Consider the following 23,332-nt stretch of genomic DNA (forward strand, 5'->3'; position numbering starts at 1 on the left):
TTGTCTTTGAATGATAATAGTCAGGGTAGTGCAGTCATAGTATGGGACTCATTAAAAATGCATATTAAAGATAAAATGGTAAGCTTGGCTAGTAATAAGATGAAAGAGTGGGATAAAGAGTTGTTAGAAATACAAGATGAAATATGCAAAACAAGGTTTGAATGACAAACAAAAAAATAAGATAATACCAAAGTCATTAAAAATTAATGACAATATATCAGTTTTATCGCATAAAGTGGAGCTAGATTTAGACAAAACAAAATTATGTAGTTATGGAATGACTTCAAAAATCTACATAGATTAGCTAATAGAAGTAAAATGTTATGCAAAAAGCCACAAACCAATAATATCTGAAATCTTCATACTAATAATCTTACTTCAGACATAGAGAAAATGATTGATAGTTTTTTAAAAAATGCCATGAGGGTCTTAATAAAGATAAAAATAATAATCCCAATGATTACAAACTTGACAAGTATTTCAAGAAAAATGTTACTAATAAACTTAATGGCCATCAACATTTCTGTTGAATAAGCCTATTACCCTAACAGAAGTTGATGAAGCTTTAAAACAGGGAAAAATGTTAAAGCTCCAGGGTTAGATGGCTTATGTATGGAATTATATAGTTTGCTTCAATTAAGCATTTTAGAATTAATGACTGGCATTTTCAGGGTAGTTCAGAGTGACAAAGTAATTCATTCTTTGTTGAAATGTTCTGTAATCATCATAGCCACTGACACCGCATGGCTTTAGAGAATAACCTGAGATTATATTTGATGGATAGGTTATTGTATTTGGATATCCATTTGCATTGTTCATCAAATAACAATAGAATCTGTATATACCTTGTTTCACAAATGAGAAGAACTGACAATAGATATTGTTTGTGCAGACCATTTGACAATATTCTACATCCGGTGTCTGATAATATTCTGCAATTATGCCAGTGAAATAGACACCTTCATACAGATGTGGGTTGCACTCTTAGAGGAGAGCATGGTTTGTGAGATGTTAAATGGAGTTGCTTTTGCACCATACAAAAAAGAAACGCCAACTATTCTGAAGTAGTGTAGGTAAGGTGAAGAATATGTAGGCTGCCATACAATTAACATGTCAATAAATTGCAGAAAAAGAAAATCAAAAATAACAGCATCCAAACCTGCTAAGTACAAGTCCACAATTTTAAAAGAATATATTCCCGTAATGGCCAGTTACACTACCAGAACGCTAGTAAAGGAGGCAAGCCTCACCTTGACTTCTACTTTCTTTTTTTTTAAACGTCTTTATTAAATATGACAATTTTCAAAAGATGACATGGGTACAAATGCAAAAAGCCATAACATTTCCATTATTATTTTTTTCAAGCAATGTAGATGTTTTCTTTTTAGCAGTTTTTATTAACTCCAGTGATACATAAATTGTTTGATTTCTTCCTTCTCTTAAAATTCACCCCTCCTCTTCCTGAACATGATTCTGAATGTATTGTTGCCATAATTTACATTTATTTCTATGTAATTTGCCTCTTCTCTTTTATAAAGATCCTACCTCCAGTTTATCTTCTTTACAATATTGAATACTTCAGTTATGGTTGTTTAAAATTTTAATTTCTATTTTTTAGTAATTTCTTGTTTTGACAGCCAATGGCATTAAGCTCTGTAAAGCTTTACTGTGTCTAAGCAATTCAGATACTATATAACAGATCAAAAGCAATTCAGATACTATATCACAGATCAAAAGAATCATTTCCTTAGTTAACAATCATTTTCTCTTCCAGCATTTCTAATAAAGTACTCTCTATGGAAGGTTAAAAAGCTGCCAACTCATTGCACCCCCCCCAAAAAAAATATAATTACCTCTGTCTTTCTCATCACACCTCCAGCATTTGCTATCTACCTGAGTAAATATTCTCTAAAGTCTACTTGGAGTAAAAATACCTGTGCAAACACTTCCATGCAGATATCCTAAACTGCTGGGCATTGCTGCATACTTTTGATCCATCTAGATAGCTTCACAATGTTCCTTTTTAAATTGCCTGTCCAGTCTCTCTTCCCATCCTTTTCTAATCTGTTTTGATTGATTCTTACAATTGTCATGAAATATTGTTATGCCTTATAATTATTCCCTTTTTTTAACAACAGCTTCTTTTCTAGACTCAACTAAAAACTCTGGTGGTCTTTCACTTCCCCATCCCTTTCTCTTTGCCTGTACTTTGGAATCAGTCCTGGGGAGAGACAGAGTCTCTAACCATCCAAACCTCTGCTTGGCTTCATCCGACTCTATTACCTTTTCCTTCCTGAATATTTGCTCCCAATACATTAGTTACTTTGTTAATTTTTTCCAATTAATTCCTGCCCACCTTGCCTATTTCCTATAACTACTTACAGTCATCCCTATTGTTAAAATCATCTTTCTCTATTCCAATGTTGGCTTAGTTTGTAGAAGACTTGCTGCCACCTTATAAGTCTAATAGTCTGTATGGTTATTGTTATACTCACGGGCCTGCAACCAAAGTCCTAATCTCCCCTTATTTCTTTATCTCCCCCTCAATGCCCTCATTTCAGCATTGTTCCTTCCCACTTTGATTTATAACCTTCTGCATGAGTTACACACACACATATATATATATATATATATATATATATATATATATATATATAAAATATATAGATACAAGCCTTAATTGCATAGCTCTAAAGTATCCCTTCAATTCAAATCAGGTAATCCTACACTACCTTCTTTTATTTTGTGCTGAGAATCAACATATCCTGCTTAGCTCTTCTCCTCTTTCCCCTCTCAGATAAATTTCTTCAACTCTTCACTACTTGTCATCCACAACTTTTCTTCCAGCTGATAAAAATATGCCTGACCTGTATATAAAACTAAAGGAACCAAAAACATCTTCACATATTGTATCGTACTATTTATATGTATAATAAGAGCTTCTGTTTTCATAGTTATTGTATTATCTTTTGTTTAGTCTCTTCATGCATACTCCATAAAAGAATCTTTTTTTTTTTTTTAATTCATACACCTAAATACTTCACCTTGTCATGTCACCCTAAATATGGGTATTGCTGAAACAATTTGTATGTGAACACATAGTTTACCACTACAGCCTTTATTCTGTCTTTATTTATTTTATACCCCCAAAAGACTTGAAACTGTCAATGTTCTGCAATACTGAATATCTTTTTCTGGATTTATACCTTGGCCTCCACTTCCTTCATCAAATGGCATGATTTCTTCTGTCCCAGTAAGGCCAAGGGGTCATCAAAGTAAAAAGTGTAGCACAGATTCTTACGTCTGCCCAGGGATCTAATGCAAGAAAAATGTATAAGAGTAAGTCAAAGTTTTTTTTATTGGTTACTTCAAATGGTTTGGATTCCTTTAGACCTGTAGTTTTTGCAGTGTTTGACTGCTTTACTCAGATTTTTACAAAAGATTAAGCTATTCTTCTACTAAAGCATACCTTGTTGCCATTTCCACTTTTCTTCAAGATTCTGATGTTTAATCATTAGCATTTTTTAAAGCACTTTAGGCCTTTTTTCAGAGCTACTTTTGTTCTTCAGCCTCCTTTTAAGGATCCTGTCCATCCCTAGGATTTGTATTTTGTTTTAGAAAAAAATATTTCCATTCTCAGAACTAGCTGTTAATGTAGAGTTAAGATACTTATCTTGACAACTGCTTTTTCTACTGGGTGTCACCTCAGCTAAGGGAGTTTCTAACTTGCAAGCATTATGTATTAGTCCTTCTTACTTGATTTTCCATAAGGATGGAGTGTTATTGCAAACTAACCCATTATTTATGTCCAAAGTTGCCACTGCAACAAAGCTCATTGATTCTGTCAACGTGCCTGTATTCTTAATTATTCTAACAGAGGTTTACATTTACAGTATGGTATTTTATGAGGACAGATCAAAATTCTTAAGGAAAGATTTGCAGTTGTTTGTATCCTTTTCTAACAGGAATTTGGACTCTGAAGGTCCTATAATTATTTTTTTTACAGGTGGTTGTCTGATTGTAATGAATTTTGTTTTGTAAACTGCAACAACCTTTAGCCTTCTGTACTTAAAGCTTGCTCAGCCAGAGTAGTCACTACCTCTCAGGAATTTTTCAACAATGCATCCTTAGATGGCATTTAGTTCTCTAGCAGGCATGTGAGCTTCACACTGAATACGTTCACATAACACTGCAAGCTAGGAGTAGTTGCTGAATTTAAGTCTTCATTTATGGGCCACAATTGTCCAGGATATGTTCTCATGATAGTGACCACCCAGATGGATTAGTCTGAGACTGTGTCTTCCTCTTGATAAGGACAGATTTCCTCAAACCAGATGCAAAAGGTTGTGTATGTTATATTGGGAAGAGCAGATCATTACCACCACCCCCATCCTCTTGTTGTCATGGTTTTGATGTCTTTGTCATTGTTCTTGTTATTGTTTTACATAACATTACGGGTAATACAAGAGGGGCCAGTAGCTGGCCTGCTTAGTAGCATTAGTCCTATGGTTGATGAGGACAGACTTGTTTGTCCAGATCTAGAGTTATGGTCAGTACAGAACTTATATTTATTTTCAGGGCAGCCAAGCTGTAGATAATGCCCTGGAGACTACAGCTACAATTCTAAAGTAAAGTGCAGAAAGTGTATACACAAAAATATCAAATGAATACACATGTAAAGCATAAAAGTCATCTCTGTCTACCTAGTGCACTTATTACCACCAACACATGCTTTTTCTAATGAAACAGATACTGGGAGTGCCAAGGCCCAGGGTAATTCAGGCTAGCCAAGTGGTAGATACTACCACAGAAACCAAAACGGAGGTTTCAAGTTAAAAAAAAATCCAAAAAGCCTATACAAGAGTCCACTGCATAATCACACAATAATAAAAGCCCTCTCTAACCAGTCACTGTGCTTTACCACCCGTAGCCAATACCATTCGTCCATTAACTGTACAGATGTTAATGATAGCCTAACTGAACATTTTACCTGATCAACAAATGTATATTTTTGTTCCTAACTAAACAAAATGGTCCAGTGTTGTTAGCATCTCATACCTCAGTCTGAACTTTCCAATGCAGACCCACCACCAAACTCCCTAAATCTTGTATGTTCCTTAAACAAGCCAGTAACATGACCTTTCCTGCACTGGAGACGTTCTCATTCCTTACCTGCAGTTTAGTGATGAACATCTTTTTTTCTGTCATTTCTTATGGAACTTTGAGCAAACGACCATAATGTGATCATTTCATAATATAATACTCGCATATTTTCATTCTAGCATCTTTATGTCCTATTCTGTGAACTGTGGTCTCTGTTATTGTAAAATTCTTCAAAATGCCATTTTATACATTGACCACAAAATTGATGTGAAATCAAGCTTTAAAGTGATAACTCCCTGTTTCACATAAGATGGGCTTTTTCAAAAATGTGCCTTTGAATATCAATAATAGTATGCATTTAGTTTAAAGTTTTCTCATCAGATTTACAAAATGCTATCTGTTGAGCCCTGGCTCATCAACAGATGCAGTGTCCTTGTACATTTCTCTCCCAAAAGGTGATTTTTAAATAGGGAAACTCCATTTTGTATAGTAACTATGAAGCTATCTTTAAGGCATATTGTAAAAGGATGCATCAGACTGCTGTAGACCCATAAGGTGAGAGTTTTGAAAGCTTTGTACCAGAATATTGTTTGATACAAACACCAGAGTTATGAGTCTACATTTAAATTGATGAGCATTTTTTCATAACTTTACTAAATTTCAGGCATTTTACACCAAAATAGCAAATTGCCATTTGTAGCACTTTACAGGTATAACCCAAAACACTAAAAAATATCAAAAGGCTATACATTTAATTTGGCAGACGTTTGCTACACCACTCTAGGGTTGGTCTTACTAGGAAATGCTGACTTCTTGAAAGTTGACCTTCCAAAAGAATGAAAACAAATGCCCAAAATACAAAAGAATGAAAAACTCCCTTTTTGTTGATTTTTGCAAAGGGGGGCAACTCCCCCCCCCCCAACATCTCCCAGACTTGTATATGCCAACTGCTTGGTCACACCAACTCAAAGAAGGGAAAAATCGCCCTAGACAAGTAAGTCATTGCTGATACACAATTCGAAAACGCACAGGCAATGATTTCCTATGGTAAAAAGCATTCGACCTTATGACATTCGTCTTTTTTTCTTGTGGGCATCTGATATTTGATCAATTTCTCCTCAAGCATGAAAATGTTAGCAGTACCCTTCCTGAATAACTGCACTGTCATGAAATATTTCTGCCCCAAAATGGGATTTTGTAGAAGAAATTTTATTTCAAATGCTGACTGCAAAATCACCCTTTAAGGCCTGATTATGCTGTGACACTTCAAACCTCACGCTATAGAACCCTAAGGTAAGCATTCTGTATGTTTTATCCTAAAATATAACCATTAACATTGTAATGTTATTTTGCACCACATTTGGAAAATGTCATCTGTGGGACTGCACAAATTTCATGATGTAGGAACTATAAGGTGAACATTACTTAATACCAAAGTTATGAGTCTAGGTTTACTTGGATGAATGTTTTCTTGTTACTTTTGCTGAATTTCAACATCAGTGCACTATGTTTGCAAAATGAAATATTTATTTACTTACCTAAAATATGTACCCACATCTCTTGGATTCCTCCCATCCCCACAGAATTCATCTGCAGTGTTTGCTGTCCAGGGTCTTCTCCTCCCATCTCCTGAATTCATTTTTATTGATCATTATCCAGAGTCATCACCCCCCTCCATGTCCAAAATTCATATTCATTTCTTGCTGTCCATTTTCTACCTACATAGCTTCCAATTTATGTTGTTAACCCTTTCCACATCCTAAATTTATTGTCAGTTCTTATTGTTCAAGGTCACCCCCACACACACAGATTCAAATTCACCATTTGTCTAGAGTCCCCTCCCCAACACACACACACGACTTCCCAACTATATCTTCATTGTTTATTCTTTAAAGGCTTAGTGTTGGTGACTTGGCTTGGCTCCAATGTGTGATGTTCATTCCTAATTTCCAGTTACTGTCTTTATGGTTGCCATGCAGTTTCTCTCTGGGTTTTTTTGAGAACTTTGGTTTTCTCCCACCTCTGAAAGACCTGCTGTTTGATTGGCTACTATGATTTATTTGTGCAAGTAGATTTGTCTTTATCCTTATCCCTTACTGACTAGGTCATGGCTGAAAATTGTCAACAATTTCAATCAGTTTTCCAAGTCATGAAGTGATTATCTTGTGTGTAAGGTCGATTGTGTTAATGCTGTGATGTAGAGACTGATTACCTCTTGGAGGTTCATAGGTAAGCACTAGACTAGCTGTCCTTGTGGGTAATTTTAAAACTACCCAGTTTCCCTTTTTGTGTTCGAAATAATCTGTCCCAGTTGGTTATAGATTGGCCTTACCCATCCCATGGTTTGTAATTATATATTGCCTGTAATGAGAATAACTGGGGTCATACAGTAGATAATTTGATTTTCCATACTACTGGTAAATGTTTCAGTTATCAAGTGCAAAAACACTTAGACAGATAATTTGTGTACAGTGTTTGTAAACATTTGTAATAACAACAGTGCCTGCTTGTTAACTGGTACATCTGTTTGAGGTACAGCATTTTTCTGTTGTACATAAATTTACTCGCTTGTTTTTCATTACTGTCTTTACCCTATTCGAGGTCCCAAGGTTGTTAGAACCTGTTCCAGCAAGCAGAGACTGAAAGACAGAGGATCAGTGCTAGACTGGGATGTCAATCCATGTCAGGATACATTCTCACACACACACACGCCCACACACATGCACGCACGCACGCACACACACACACACATACATACATACACACAGACACACACATACATACACACACACACACACACACACATACACACACACACACACACACACACACACACACACACATACATACATACATACACACACACACACACACACACACACACACATACATACAAACACACACACGCACACATACATACACATACATACACACACATACACAAGTACAGAGACTTAACAACAGGCAATTTTAAGGGCCATAGTAACAATTCAAATGGATGCAGGGAGGACAAGTAGGCTTCTCACTTCTGTGAAGAACTAAACTGAAGGCCCAGTCAGGTACTGCGTGGGACAGAAAACCTTTGAAACTAGTACCCACAACAAGGCATTCGGACGTATGTTAAAATCAAGCATAAAGCCACAATGTTCCAGTTACACAGAATGGGGTCCATTCCCTTACAGGTATTGGAAACCCAAAACATTAGAGTAATTAAAAATGGGGATGCAAAAAGTAATTAATATATAAGCTTTGGTTTTATATTTGAATTTACACCATCCTAATCTAGCTTATCTTGCCTTTTAAACAGTGACAGTTGTCCTATGAAATTGTTTGCATGTAGTCCGATTGGACATCATTTGCACTATTTTAGTACAAGTGCAAACAAAAAAAAAATAAGAGATGCCTTTGTTTCCATGTACAGTTTTTGGTTGTATGTCTTTTGTTTAGAACCATTATGTCAAAGACCATACAGTCACAAACAAACACTGAAAATAACTTTAATTTGTTTTTGTTTTAATGTGAGGGGGAAGCCATCTCTGCCCCCACCGATGTAGGAGGTTTTGCAAGTGCACCTCCTTTACTAATGTATCAACTTAGAAGTCATCACACCTCACAGAAAGGGCTGCAGCACAATTAATAGGCTGTGGGTCAGCTGTACACTACTGTTTTTGATAAAGCAGTCTGTAGCCAAACAACTACATAAAATAATTTTTGTTACATTCATGTATGTTTTATGTTCGGCTTTTAATGTTACTCATTTGATTTAAAAAGGAAATTCTTTTTTTTTTTCATTTGGGTTTCTTTATGTCTATGGAGTGGAGTCACACATTTATCCTGCCACTTCTTACAAATTTATCAAAGTAAATGAATACAACTAAGTACACGGTTTGATCCCTGATCAGTGAAATACATATTTCCTGTGTACATGCCAGAGTAATATTATGCAATTAATTACAAATGTTTGCTTTGCTTCTAATAGTTTAATGTCTCACCTCCACATCCACCTATCATATTTCTGCAGTTAATTACCAGTCCAAGTCAACATTCACTACTTGCAGCCATTTAACCTTGTCTTTAGTGGTAGTTTTGGTTTTGTGAAACTTAACATATTTTTATTTTTTGCAACAGGGCCTTTTCAGAAATCAGCAGTGAATCAACTAAAACAAGTGAGTCCACTTATCAAAGTTGTATTAGTCAAATTGATTTAATACCCGTCTGAGGTCATCTGCTTCATCAAACCATAATTATTTTAGCTTGTTTTCTCTGTTGTTATTTTTTCATTATTACTTAATATTATACATGTGTGAGTGTGTGTGTGTGTATGTATGTGTATATATATATATATATATATATATATATGTAAATAAATGTGTATATATATATATATATATATATATATATATATTTATATAAAAGTGTGTATATATATATATATATATATATATATATAAATAAATGTGTGTGTGTGTGTGTGTATATATATATATATATATATAGTTATCGCCTCACAGTTAGACGTTGCCCGTTCGATTCTCAGTTAGAGCATCTTCTGTGTGTCGACATGCATGAATGGGCATTCCTTCGTTGAAGGTTGTGTGTTAGGCCTGGCAAGCCAGCACGTAAAAATCAACTGCCAATCATTAGCGGACCAGAGTTCCACTGTGACGACCCCTAACCTGGAAAAGCCGAAAGACAGTTTTTATATAGCAAGAGGGAGAAAGATTAAATTAAAAATCCTTGAATGAACTACCGTAGAAAGCTGTTGCGATTTCTTCTTCTGCTGTCCCCATTTTGACAGAATTTATCTGGTAAGATGGTATCCGTGTTCAGTAAGTCAGGATTATATGCTTTTAGCATTAGGACCAGCTAGTGCCTCATATTTTTCAGGCTATGAGCTCCAGCCACTGACTCCCATCATGTTGCCTGACTCTCAGCTCTTCAGTTTTTCTTTGCCATATGTGAGATCAGACAAGGAATGGTGATTCTTCAGCAGCCATGTAGTTAAAACACAGATATGCCCTTAAGAGGTCATTTACATATATCCCATGGGCTTACACAACATGAGGTTTAAGATGCTGCACGGTGAAGATCTAGCTTGGCTGGGTGTTTCTTGCAGGCTCTGTAAAGTATCTTACTACTTCAGACATTTCATTTATTTCTTCCTCTTTCCTTTCTTCCCAACTTTAATTGTGTTAGTAGGCCTTTGCATGATCATAATAAATAATCTTTGGAATTTAAATGAAGTACTTTCTTAGCACTTTCCCATTCTAATACTTCACTTGCTATACGTATCTGGTCCCAGTATGTTGGGTGGTTATTCTTTTTTTCAGTACCTATTTGATCTGTTTTTTTCTACAACCCACCATATTTGAAGGGCTCTTTTTTTCTCATCCCTTAACCTGGTGTGTCCTGAAGACAGTATTCACTACTTTATATGCTTTATATGTATAGTACTCAGCATCTTTATCAGGATTGCCCCTCAGAAACCGAGCCAGAGAACTAATCTTCCAGCATCCCACTGGTTGCCCTCCCCCTTAAATAATGATCATATGCTTCCAATCAGCCATATAATTTTAGTTTGAGACAGATGTACCAATCTAACCGCATGGCCTTAAAGTAACCCGGTAAATCTGCCATTCATGACCCCCACCCTGTTGGTAGGCAGAAATAATTTACCCCATTTAACTCTTGTTCTTTTCACTTCCCCTTAGAATTCCTTTCATTCTTTATTTAGTATTGCCTCAACACCTTTTCAGGCTGGTAGTAAAAAGACTGCCTGTATATAGGATATTAGGGGGACCATAAGCATTTTGACTACCTGCACTTTGCTACCTAAGCCCATTGTCATGGTTTTCCAAATCCTTAGTTTCCTCACTGTGTTTTGTTTTGTATCTTTCCAAGTTTCCCTGGTCTCCATTTTCACCTTTCTGTCCAGCCAAACTCTCAGGTACTTCATTCTGTCATGCCCTCACAGGTATGAGTGTTATAATGTGCAAGTATTCCTTTTGTTTTGTTAATTTTTATACTCTAAAAATAGTTGGAGCTGTGTTAATGTTTAAAAAAGTTCAGGGATAATGTGTTCAGGTTTTGTTAAGTGTACCATTATATCATTTGCAAATAGTGCCAATTCCTTGTATATCCTCAGTTTGTAGATATCTTATTTATCCTGCTAGGGGCTTCAGGTGTAATGTAAATACAAATGAGCAAAAGTGGGCACCCCTGCCTTGTCCTTCTACCAATGTAGAATCTCTCAGGGAGAACTCACTGAGTATCCATACTATAGAGCCCACATATATTCTTAGTATTAGAAGAAGAATTTTTTTTTTTGTTTTTTGGGGAGAGCCAAATCCATCCATTGCTGTCCCCTTGTAACCCCAGCAGACCCTGACAAAGGCCTTCTCTGCATCTACCATAACATTAATCGGGGTGATCTCAGCCATTCTGCCTCATTCTGTATCGTCATACTGCTGTTAATATTGAAATCCATTTGCCTGCCTTCTACAAAACCACATTGGTCCATACCATAAAAAGGAGAGTAACAAAGAAAAGGAAGGGAGTAAGAAGAATGCCACCAAGGAAGCACAGCATCGAACAGAGACAACTGTAAAGCAACAAAGACAAAGGTATCCCTGTTAGAGCAGTATAGAAAAGGGAACAGATCCCCAGAGTACTTAGATAGACTTCGTAAAAGCAATGCACAGTATCAGAACAGACTAGAATTTATCATATACTGTTTTCAATAATAAACTTAAAATAACAGTGCAAGCAGAAAAAAATAGAAGGTATACAGCTAAATATAAAGGAAAAGTGCAAAATAAGCCATACATTGATGACCCAAAAAGGTTTTACAGAGAACTGGGAAACAAAGCTAAATTAATAGAAACAGTACCAAAAAAGTAGTAGTAGGTACATTTTGGAGAAGTATTTATAAAGACACTGTTAAACATAACAAAGAAACTGATTGGATAGAAGAATTAAAATAAACTGTAAAACACTCTAATGTAGAGGATATGAAATGGGATGAAATAATGGCCAGAGAAGTTGAGACAAGATTAAGAAAAACTCATAATTGGTAAACCTCAGGACCAGACACAGTACCTAACTTTTGGCTAAAGGTGTTAACGTCTTTATACAAATAATTAGCCCTGACTAACAATTATGTATATATGCATCTCAAACAGACACCAACCTGGAGAGCATGTTTATATGATAGAGAAATTAGGTACTCACCCAATAGGAAAAATTATATTCCTTGTTAAGAGTGAAAGTTCAAGCTATCCAAAGACCTATGGAGCAATAACTTGCCTTCTGATAATATAAAATTATATACTGGATTTGATGCAGACAGAGTTTATAGTCATTTAGAAAAAAAATCAGTTGTGGCAATAGAACAAAAAGGTAATGAAAAAAAGCCCCTCCACCAGTGACCTAAAATCTAAGTTTAATGTATCCCATAGGGATAACTGTATACTCAGATGTTCCAGGACATCATGTGATTTATTATTTTCTCATTTCCTGAATGCTTTTTTTCTTTAATAAATACATAGGCAATGGCAGTGCCTCTTTTTCTGCAGAATTCCTTGAGATGTTAGGCTGATTACTATAGAGACCATGTTCAGATACCATTATTGGGTGAGTACCTAATTTATCTATCATATAAACATGCTCTCCAGAAAAACAGATCTTGCCTAATCTGGCCTCATTTAACTGATAATCAGGGAGTAGTATATATACTGATGTTCTTCGTGTTTCACTGTTGCAGTCATTACATTTGGGTAATCTGCTGGCAGGTTGCCCTCAGTCGGCCTGATTAACAAAGTCTTTGGTTCTGCGTCGGTTGCTGCCCCTTCTTCCATTATGTCAGGTCATCAGGGGTATAAAACATGCAGCCGACGCCATTACATCAGTCTTTCTTGCCGCGCGGTGCCTGAAGCAGAAGCAGTTCGCAAGTGCCGGTCAGCCGACTCCTGAAATTTTCGTTTTCGAGTTTCAGAACCGAAGACTTCAACTAAAAAGCTAAGTACCCCGTTGGGGAAACTTTTTCTTGCACCTTACCTATGTCAGTAAAAGTTAATACTTGCATTACTTGTGGGAAGCAAATACCTCATAAGGATTTTCATTTGTACTGTATTCCTTGCCTAGGCCCTGATCACAACGTGCCTTGCTGTCGGTTTTGTGCTAAATTTAATCAATGCATTATTAAAAGTCTGTATATTTTTGCTTCTAAATATTTTGGCTCACGCTTTAATTGTCCAGAAATGTCATTGGTTAGTAATCCAGCTACCGGAATACCTAAAAAACGCAAAGAAAAAGACAGAGACAGGCCGTTGAGGTCCAAAACTGATGACGGCACTTCTCCTAAGCCAGTCGCCAGTTCGCCGGTACTCAGCGAGGTACTTTCGCAGCCCCTGATACCCACTACTTCTGATTCGCAGGCCTCTACTGAGACCCATTTGGAGTCCGGTATGCCGTCAGATGCTTCAATTATGGAACCCGCGGATGTCTCTACCTTAGATGGGTCTGGAGCCGCTGTGCAGGCACCGGCTTCTGAGGGCATTTTCAGGCCTACAGATGGTATATTAGACCGACGCCATCTTCAAAACTAAGGCCAAAATCTAAATATGTGTCTAAAAAAACGATGCCTGGGCCACATGTGCAGGCCCCTATGCCTAAAAAACAAATGATCAAAATGGCTGAAGATTTAATTACTCTGATCAGGGGTAGCCACCCCCCCCCCCCTTCTAAAAGGCCTAGGCAAGACATTGATTATGAATCTTCAGAACAGGATTCTATTTCTTCTGACTCTTCTAATGAACAAGATTTGTCTATACCTAGTTATGAGGACTCTGATGCAGAAGATTCCATTCCTTCTGCTTCTCCCCCTGAGGATTTTTCTTTTGGGGAAACTTTACATACCTTACGGGAACATTTCCACTGGGAAAGTCAGGATTTTTCTGAATCTAAAAAGAGACTTAGGGATTTTCTTCTTCCTCAACATACTTCCTGTCCTAGACATTGTTGATGATGTTTTTCCAGAATCTAGTATGGCTCCTGATTCTCTGCCTCCGCTCCTTGTAAGCCTGACAGATGCTACAGGGTTCCTGACTCCTAGAAATTCCTTTTCAAAATCCTATTGCAGATCCTGAAACTATTTCTCAAGGTCCCAAGGGCATTAAGGCCTCTACTGCTAAAAATCCTACCCTTTCTGATAGAGATTCCAGGGCGCTGGATAGATGGGGTAAGAAGGTTTACACTTCTGCAACATTGGCAATCAGGACTTTAAACTGTCAATTTCATATGCTTAAATACCAGCAGCATATCATGGGACTGCTGAAACAGAAAATGATGTTAATTTCTGACTGTGTGGAAAATAAAGATTTACAGGATTTATTGCATTCAGCTGAACAAGTTGGAAAACATACTTTGCAATGTGGTTTTGATTCTTTGGAGGCCTCTTGCAAGGCTGCTGTAACTGGCTCTGTGCTAAGAAGGCATGCTTGGCTCGAAGAGCAAACTCTGCCTGATCATGTTAAAGCAAAATTGTTGGATGCTCCTTTACAACAGGACCATCTCTTTGGTAATAAGGCTGAAGAAGTTTTAAAAAAGATGAAAGATAAAGCTAAATCTATGCAAACTGTGAAAGATTTCTTACAAGTGCAACCTCCAAGATTTAGTAGGCGCTGGCCTACTAAGAACTGGTCCTTTCCAGTTCCTTCCAGAGCCACTCAAGTCAATCCCAGACATTCAAAAGGCTCCAGGTTTCAGTCACAAGGGACTTTTAAAACAAAACAATGGGGTGCCTCCTCTTCCAAATCTGAAAACAACAAGGCGCCTCCCTATGGTAAGCAGTCTCAATGACTTCCCTCTACACTTACCAAGCACTTATCTTTCAGCCGCCCCTTTGGGGGGGAAACTGGCACTTCATGTAAGAAACTGGCAACTTATAATCCAGGACAAATGGGTTTTATATATAGTATCCCAGGGATACAGATTTCATTTCCAAATGTTACCAACCCCAACCGGATGGCCAGACCTGCCCCCAAATCAGTGGGTAGAGGCCCAGAAACAAGTACTGTCTCTCATGAACATGGGAGCTATTCAACCAGTCCCAGAAGAGGAAAAGGGACAAGGTTTCTATTCAAGACTGTTCCTGGTACCCAGGACTTTCATGGCATCCAATTCTGGACTTATCTACTCTAAACACATTTCTGGACATTCCAAAATTCAAGATGCTGACTCTTCAACAGTTACTTCCTATGCTAGGCAAAGATGCCTGGTTGGTAACTCTAGACTTAAAGAGGCTTACCTGCATATCCCAATCAGGGAATCTTGCAGAAGATATCTCCGCTTCAAAGCAGACTATTTGCATTACCAGTTCTCTGCACTGCCCTTCGACTTATCTGCTGTGCCCAGGGTCTTCACAAGGTGCATGACTCCAGTAATTGCATTTTGCAGGCAAAGAAATATTCAGATATATCCATACCTGGACAATTGCTTAAGTCAGGCAGAAAACAGAGACATTCTTCAAAAACATCTGGCATTTGTAAAAAAAAAGTTCTAGCTTGTCTATGGTACACCATAAACGAAAAGAAATCACAACTGGTACCCTCTCAAAAAATTACATTCCTGGGTGCAAGCTTGAATACAACTGCCCAAATGGCTTACCTTACGCCAGAAAAACAAATTCATTTGGTGACTTACTTCAAACAGGTGGCTACAAAAACCCTGCTATCTGCAAGACAAATTATGCAAGCCTTGGGGTTCATGGCCTCCTGCATTTTTCTAATTCCATATGCAAGACTGCATATGAGGAAACTTCAGTGGTACTTAAAAAGTTTATGGAGTCAACATTCACAGCCTGGAAACAATGATTCCTATCATAACTTGCCTGCAACTAGAGTTCCTATGGTGGGCAGAGGCCTGCCACCAAAACAAGGGACTGCCATTCACCCCCCCCGCCCAAACCCTAACTACAGACGCATTGGACTATGCTTGGGGGGCTCATCTGGCAGGGAAGTGCATTCAGGGTAAATGGAGCCTAAATCAAATGCATCTTCATATCAATCAAAAAGAGATGCTAGCTGCACAGAATGCACTGACAGCCTTCAAGGACTACCTTCATCCAGGACAATTAATGATAAAGACAGACAACACCACAGTTATGTGGTACATAAACAAGCAGGGGGGTACGCACTCCTACCCCCTTTGCAGACTAGCCATGGCATTGTGGAACACGGCCTTGAACTATCAAATTCAACTACAAGCTCAATTCCTGCCAGGAAAGCTGAATACTCTGGCAGACAGACTAAGCAGAAATCTCATGGACCCACATGAATGGAAACTGGAAACACGGATTTTCAACATGCTGGCATGCAAATGAGGGAGTCCAGACATAGATCTTTTTGCCTCACCCCAGAACTATCAGTTGGACAAGTTTTGCACAAGAACTCATCACAAAAAAAGCCTGGAAAGTGGATGCTCTATCATTCAGCTGGAAAAGTCTATTAGTCTATGCCTTTCCCCCTCTGCCTCTGCTCTCCAAAGTTCTACTAAAAGTCAAACAGGACAAACCAAAAATTATTTTGGTTGCTCCAGACTGGCCTCGCCAACACTGGTACCCACTCCTGTGCAGTGTGTCACACCTTCCACCGTGGCACCTGCCTCAGACACCTTACTTACTGTCTCAGCAGAACAACCAAATTCTGCACACTCAGCTCCAAACTTTGAATCTTGCAGCGTGGCTAGTCACCTAAATTCACCCTTGACATCCCTCAGTAAACCTGTGATGGATGTCATTTTGGAGGCAAGAAGGCCCAGTACTAGAAAATCATATGCTGACAAATGGAAAAGATTCTGTGCCTGGAATCCGTCATAAGGGATAAGCACAACAGTGCCCAATATTCCTCAGATTTTACAACATTTAACTGAGATGCTTCACAAGGGCCTGTCCTTTTCTTCCATAAAAATCCATGCCTCAGCCATTTCAGCTCATTATAACACAGAACCTCCCCTCTTCTCTCATCCTCTGCTAAAGCAGCATCTCAGATGGGCCAAAAACTTAAGATCACCCAGGAGAGCTCCAACCCCTGCTTGGGACCTCAATTTTGTATTTGAAAAACCTCACTCTCCCTCCTTTCGAAACAGCTGCAACTGCAGACTTAAAATTTCTCTCCTGGAAAACAGCTTTCCTTTTAGCAGTCACTTCAGCTAGAAGGATTTCCGAATTACAGGCTCTTATGGCAGTGGAGCCTTTCATTATTTTTCATGCGGACAGGGTGTCTCTCAGGACCAATCCATCCTTCATGACTAAGGTGGTATCCAGTGTGGCTCTTAATCAGACCATTCATTTGCCAACTTTTTTTCCCAATCCACAGAACAAGGGAGAATGGATTCTGCATTCATTGGATGTACACATACAACTTAGATTTTACTTAAACAGGACAAAATCTCAGAGAAAATCTGAACAACTACTGGTGGCATTTACTACAGGGGCAGAGGGAAAGGCTATTTCAAAGCAGACTATTTCCAAATGGATAAGCCATTGCATTTGTTTCTGCTATACGCACCATGGAAAAACTGTTCCCCAGGGGATCAGATCTCATTCCACCAGGGCTGCATCTACTTTTACAGCCTTTCTCAGAGGTGTTCCTACCAGAGACATTCTAGAAGCTGCTACCTGGAGCTCAGTTCATACGTTCACCAAACATTACCATTTACCATTCTTTAAATCCAGAGCTGGCTTTGCCTCTGCTGTCCTGCAGGGATTATAGCTGGTCCTAATGTTGTATAAATCCGTCCTCCCAATCATAGCTTTGGGAATCTACCCAAATGTAATGGCTGCAACAGTGAAACACGAAGAACATAGTACAGTTGTGTACACTTACCATAAATGTAGATGTTCGAGTGTATTCACTGTTGCAGTCCTGGTTACCCTCTCTCCAACCCCCTGTTTTTTCTCTTACTATACCTCTTCTTTCCTTTACTATGCTTAAAAGCCTTTTTGGAGTATTTGCTTTTGTTTGGAGGTATATTTTTGTGTTTTTAATTACTTAAATATTGGCTCCCCATTTGGGGGGCACCTGACATCTGGGGCAAGAAAAACTGATGTAATGGCCTCGGCTGCATGTTTTATACCCCTGACATCATGGAAGAGTGGACAGCAACCAGCACAGGACCCAAGACTTTGTTAATCAGGATGACTGAGGGCAACCTGCCAGCAGATTACCCAAATGTAATGACTACAACAGTGAATACACTCGAACATCTACATTTATGGTAAGTGTACACAACTGTACTTTCCCTGCCTTCCATAGTTGCCAAAATCTCTTCTGAGCCAGATGTTCCCATTTAGGCTTCTAAGAATTCCCCTTCCATTATAACCACCACTTTTCTAGGACCCCCAGATACATCTTGTCCATTGTATACTACATTCCAGTCAATTTCCAAAAACAGGAGTCCCTGTTGGAAGTTTAAAATCTCTCCCCAGATTTTTCTTTCATTCTGTTTGATTTTGTTTTTGGTGGGGTACAGATGCTGGCTAGTGTAATTCTCACCCCTGTCCAGCACCCCCCAAACTATAACATACCTTCCCTGTTTGCTGCTTCTTTCCTGTTGTATATTTACAGGTGTCAGTATCACCACTCTTCCTTTCCCAGATCCTTGACTTTCTAATGAATATCCTTCTTGAAACCCTGTTTTAATTAGTTTGCTGTGCTCCTGCCAGCCTGTATGTGCCTCCTGCAACAAAGTCAATTTCACAGTGATCTTTCGTATGTATGCAAGTACTCTCTTCCTTTTAACTGGATTAGTGAGAGCATTTATATTCCATAATAATATCCTAAGATTATCCATTTGTCAAAGTGGAAATAAAGCCCTATTTTCCTTGCTTACCCCTTTCACTAGCATTGTCTTTGTTATATTTATGTGTGCATGCCAACAAGGCTGGAAGCCATTGGTTACATCATTTTCCAAAAGCTTTTTTTAGTTCAGCTTTATACTATACATTATCATAATAAAATAGACAATCCCCCCATAATGACTTGCCTGCTTCAGTTTGCATATAACTGAACTCACACTAGCATGTAGTGTAGAACATCACCCTCTTTTCTTCAACAAATTTACAACAGTCAACACTATAAACAAAATTAGTCCAACCTGTCCTTCCATTGTCTGAGCTATTGCTGCAAATAAACATTTGACCCTGCAGGATTTGCCAGCTAAAAAGACCCTGGCATAATCTAAATTGCATGACTGCACGTGGAGTAATCAGCCTTTGCACTTGCTGACCTTCATTGCTTGCAAACACCTCCCTACTACAGTCACATGAAGAACATTTTCTTACACTCTCATAGTTACTACAGCAAGCTTATTCAGGCTTATCAAATTTCCTTTCATAATTTCTTGCTTTACTAGTATGGACTTTTATTGTAAGAGTGTAGAGCAGCTTGTTTGCCCACTGAGAAGCATTACGGTTTTAGATCAGTCCTAGACCTCTCCCCCCACCGAAGCCCAACAACTCACAGTTTACTTAATTACAAACCCTTCTTGCTCCGCCCCTCATAGAACAGAAAAAAAGAGGATCCGCAGCCATGGATGTGCGCTTTCCTGCTGTCTTTGTAACCATGGAAATGGGAATCCTGAGACAATGTAGCAATTGTCTCATGTTTACTGACAACCACCTCATTCTTAAGCAGAATTCCTAACACAATATGTGACTCAACTAAATTGCAATTCTGAATGTCCATGACTTTTTCTTTTACTTTCATTTTTAAATGTTTGTATGGACAACTTCAGGCCATTAAAGCCAAGTTGCTAGGCTAAGGGCCAAGAACCTTTTTAAGCTTAGCCATTCATTCCCCAAACTTTCCAGTTATCAATGCCGAAGGACTAGAATGGTTTTGGTACATGCATGTGCCTTAGGGGATCTACAAGCCACCACTGTCTATAAGGGGACACAGGTGACAAGCCACAACTGAATTTGTGATTTCCTCAACCAATGGTCCAAACTTTGTTTGAATAGGCTTTGGGAAGAGCTCTGCTTTACATGAATGGGGAGTCTGTTCCAGAGAAGAGATAATCTCTGAGAACACCACCTGTCTCTCCAACATGTTTTGTTTATGTCAAAGATGATGAGCCAGATTCATAAAGGTGATCACCAAGTGTACACTATTTGTAGACTTGGTGTAACCTTTTTGAGTGAAAAAAACAGCATAAGCATTGTAGGAGGACTGTTCTTGAATTTAGAAAGTGTGTACAAAGTGTACCCATATTGTAAAGTTTGTGGTAACCTTTATGAATCTGGCCTGAGGTCTAGATCCTTAGCTTGGGTAATTCTGCTGCTGCCTGTTTTGCATATTTGTGGCAAATCCATCAGTGCTAGATTGAAGAATGCCATGTAGGTTAGGCATACATCACTCTTCAGTAGTCTGTAGGAGACAGGGCTTTGACATAATCTGCACAGGACGTATTTACACCCTATATTTTTTAGTGAGAAACATCTGTGGCCAGTCCAGCTGCTGGAAAATGAGTGGTCAGGTACATGCCACAGGTTGTACTGTACCCAATTATTGGTCTAATTAGGGCAGATTATAGTAGGACTATGATCTCCTTAAATTTACGTACCATACCCTTACTTATAAGATATGTCATGTAGAAGGATCTTCTCACCACCATGGATACATGGTGATTAAACTTCAAGTTACAATCAGCCTGAATTCCCGAGTCCCTTACCACTGGGTCTAATCGGGTCTATATTAGAACATCGAAGTGTCAGGTCTTCGAATGTTCTAATATCGACACCTAGTAACCGAAAGTTGAAAATAGTGGAAAGTTGAAAATGGTAAAAGGAACGCCCTATACTAAAGTGGAGGATATAGCAAATTTGCTGACCAATAAAGTTAACTCCAAGTTCACTTCCCTATGAACCCAGTTTCCCCCTTGGAAATACCGTCTACCATTTCTCCCCCAACTATCGCTAAAGGACAGGTCCTCACTGCATTCTTCAGAGCTAAAAACACTGCATTAGTAGGTCCTGATAATATCCCAGGATGCCTCCTAAATAGCTTGAAACATGACCTGTCAGGTCCACTAGAATCTCTATTCAGCAACAGTCTCGGGACAGGCTTCATCCCTAGGGAATGGAGGACTGCAGTGGTCATCTCTCTACACAAAGGGGAACCATCAACAGACCCAGGGAACTACAGACCCATACATTTGACTAGTCTTATATGCAATGCCACAGAAAGAATTATCATGGGCCTGATGAACAAAGAAGTAGGAATTCTTCAAAAAAGGGACCCATCCCATTCCAGTTTCGTCAAGGGCAGGTCATATCTACTAAACCTGGTGAATGTCTTCAAGAAGGTCACTAGAGCCATGGAAGAGGGCAAAACAGTGCATACTGCCTACCTCCACCTGGCAAAGGCACTTGAGACAATATCTCAATCTGCTGTTATAAATAAACCCACAAAGTTAAGTATAAATCCACATCACCCGATGTATAGCCAAATGGCTAATGAATAGGATACATAAAATTAGGGTGGGGCAATACACTTTCACAAAGAAGTCTTTTACTAGTGGTGTTCCACAGGGTTCAGTACTGGAACATCTCCTCTTCAGAATAGACTTCTCTGAAGTCAAGGCAAATGTAGATGGCCTTTGACCAAATTTACTGAAGACTGCAAGCTGGGTACAATCACTGAATCCCCCAAAGATATCCTACCACAAGGATCTGACACAGACAAATAACTGGTGCCAGAGCCATGGCCTAAAACTCAGTTAAAAAAATGCATAACTGTACTCTTTGGGAAGACAGCAACCCCTAGCAGATTACATTGATAACACTCTCCTAAGATTAGACGGGTCTATATTAGAACATCAAAGTTTCAGGTCTTCGAATGTTCTAATATCGACACCTAGTAACCGAAAACCGGTAAGACCGAACATTTAGAACATCAAATTTTTTCCTAGGGAAAAAAATTGCTGTTCCAAAACACATACACACAACGCAAATGCACCAAACACACAGCAATCCACACACATACACCTAAAATCTTACATCTAAACCTACACTAAACTGTACATACACCACTATCTACCCACTTACCTTAACCCAAACCCTAACCCTAAGGTCCGTCACTATCGCACACACACCTCACCGCACCCTAACTCACCTATCCCACCCTAGCCCTCCCGTCCAAACATTCGCACACTTACCTGACCCGCGCCCTAACCCTAACTCACCTATCCTACCCTAACCCTTATGTCCACACAATCGCACACTTACCTGAACCCAACCGTAACTTTCCACTGCAGAGCTGAAAATAGTGAAGTGACAATAACGGACAACCGAATTCTTTCCCTAGGAATCACACGAGCTTGCAGCCTTTCTACTGGTTATCTCAGATTTTGTTTTACTTCTTAGGTGACAGCCACATGCTCTTTAGCCAGTGCTGCTTTTTTAGTCACTTTTTTTCTGAAATTCCAGCCGTTATTTTCTTTCCTTTTAGGAGGCATCCAGAGTTTCTTATAATCCTTTGTAAACTATTTATACAGATTGGTGTTAATTACTAGCTTTTACATTTTTATTTGTAGTTTCCCACACTGGTATAGTTATATTGAGGGTAATAATAGGCTGTATACAAAATGTCCTCACTACAAGGATAGTAGTGCGAGCACAAACTCAGTGTCTGCCTGTGTGACAGCCCCTATGGTCTGGATGGCTTTTACCACAGCGAATCTGTGGGACTCCCCACCAAAAGCATTACATTGTCTGAAGTCCAGTAGGGGGAGGCCAGATGGTCAAAAGGCAGAGGAGTGAAAGTACCTAAAAAAAAAAAAACAATAGCCTGCTGTTTTTCTTCTTTTTCTTCAAAAAGGAAGATCTTGCATTAACTAAGCAAACCCTTTCTAAGGGCCTTGTTGACTGTGTTATCTTTTGCACTAGGTGGCTGCCCACCATTTGTAAAATGCTACAGTCAGACTGCTTTACCAGCAACAACTGTTTCAAGAATGTGTCCATTGAAGAGATTTATTCTGTAGTCAAATGATTGTCTGTTCTCAATGTATAGACTGTTATTCCATCAGTTGGGCCTCCTTTGGCAGCTCAGTGCTTTAGGACGTAACTTTCTGAACCATTACATTTGGGCTTTCCTAAGGATTAAGCCTCGAAAGGAGGTTTAATTTTACTGTTTCAAAATTTTCCACTGCAGTGGACATATTCAGAGTTAGT

At 38.7% G+C, this 23,332-nt stretch overlaps 1 protein-coding gene across 1 annotated transcript in view; it reads left to right on the forward strand.

Annotated features, from left to right (window-relative positions):
- The window catches only part of GTF2IRD1 (GTF2I repeat domain containing 1), a gene marked incomplete in the record, with an annotated part of 795,304 nt that overhangs the window by 753,313 nt on the left and 18,659 nt on the right, over positions 1-23,332 (forward strand). The window contains 1 exon segment of the mRNA XM_044054146.1: positions 9,232-9,269. Within this exon segment, the coding sequence (XP_043910081.1) occupies positions 9,232-9,269 (38 nt within the window).

The sequence above is a fragment of the Protopterus annectens genome, chromosome 13.part0 (assembly GCF_019279795.1).
Source record: "Protopterus annectens isolate FY-2018-M chromosome 13.part0, PAN1.0, whole genome shotgun sequence".
Classification (NCBI taxonomy): Eukaryota; Metazoa; Chordata; order Ceratodontiformes; family Protopteridae; genus Protopterus; species Protopterus annectens.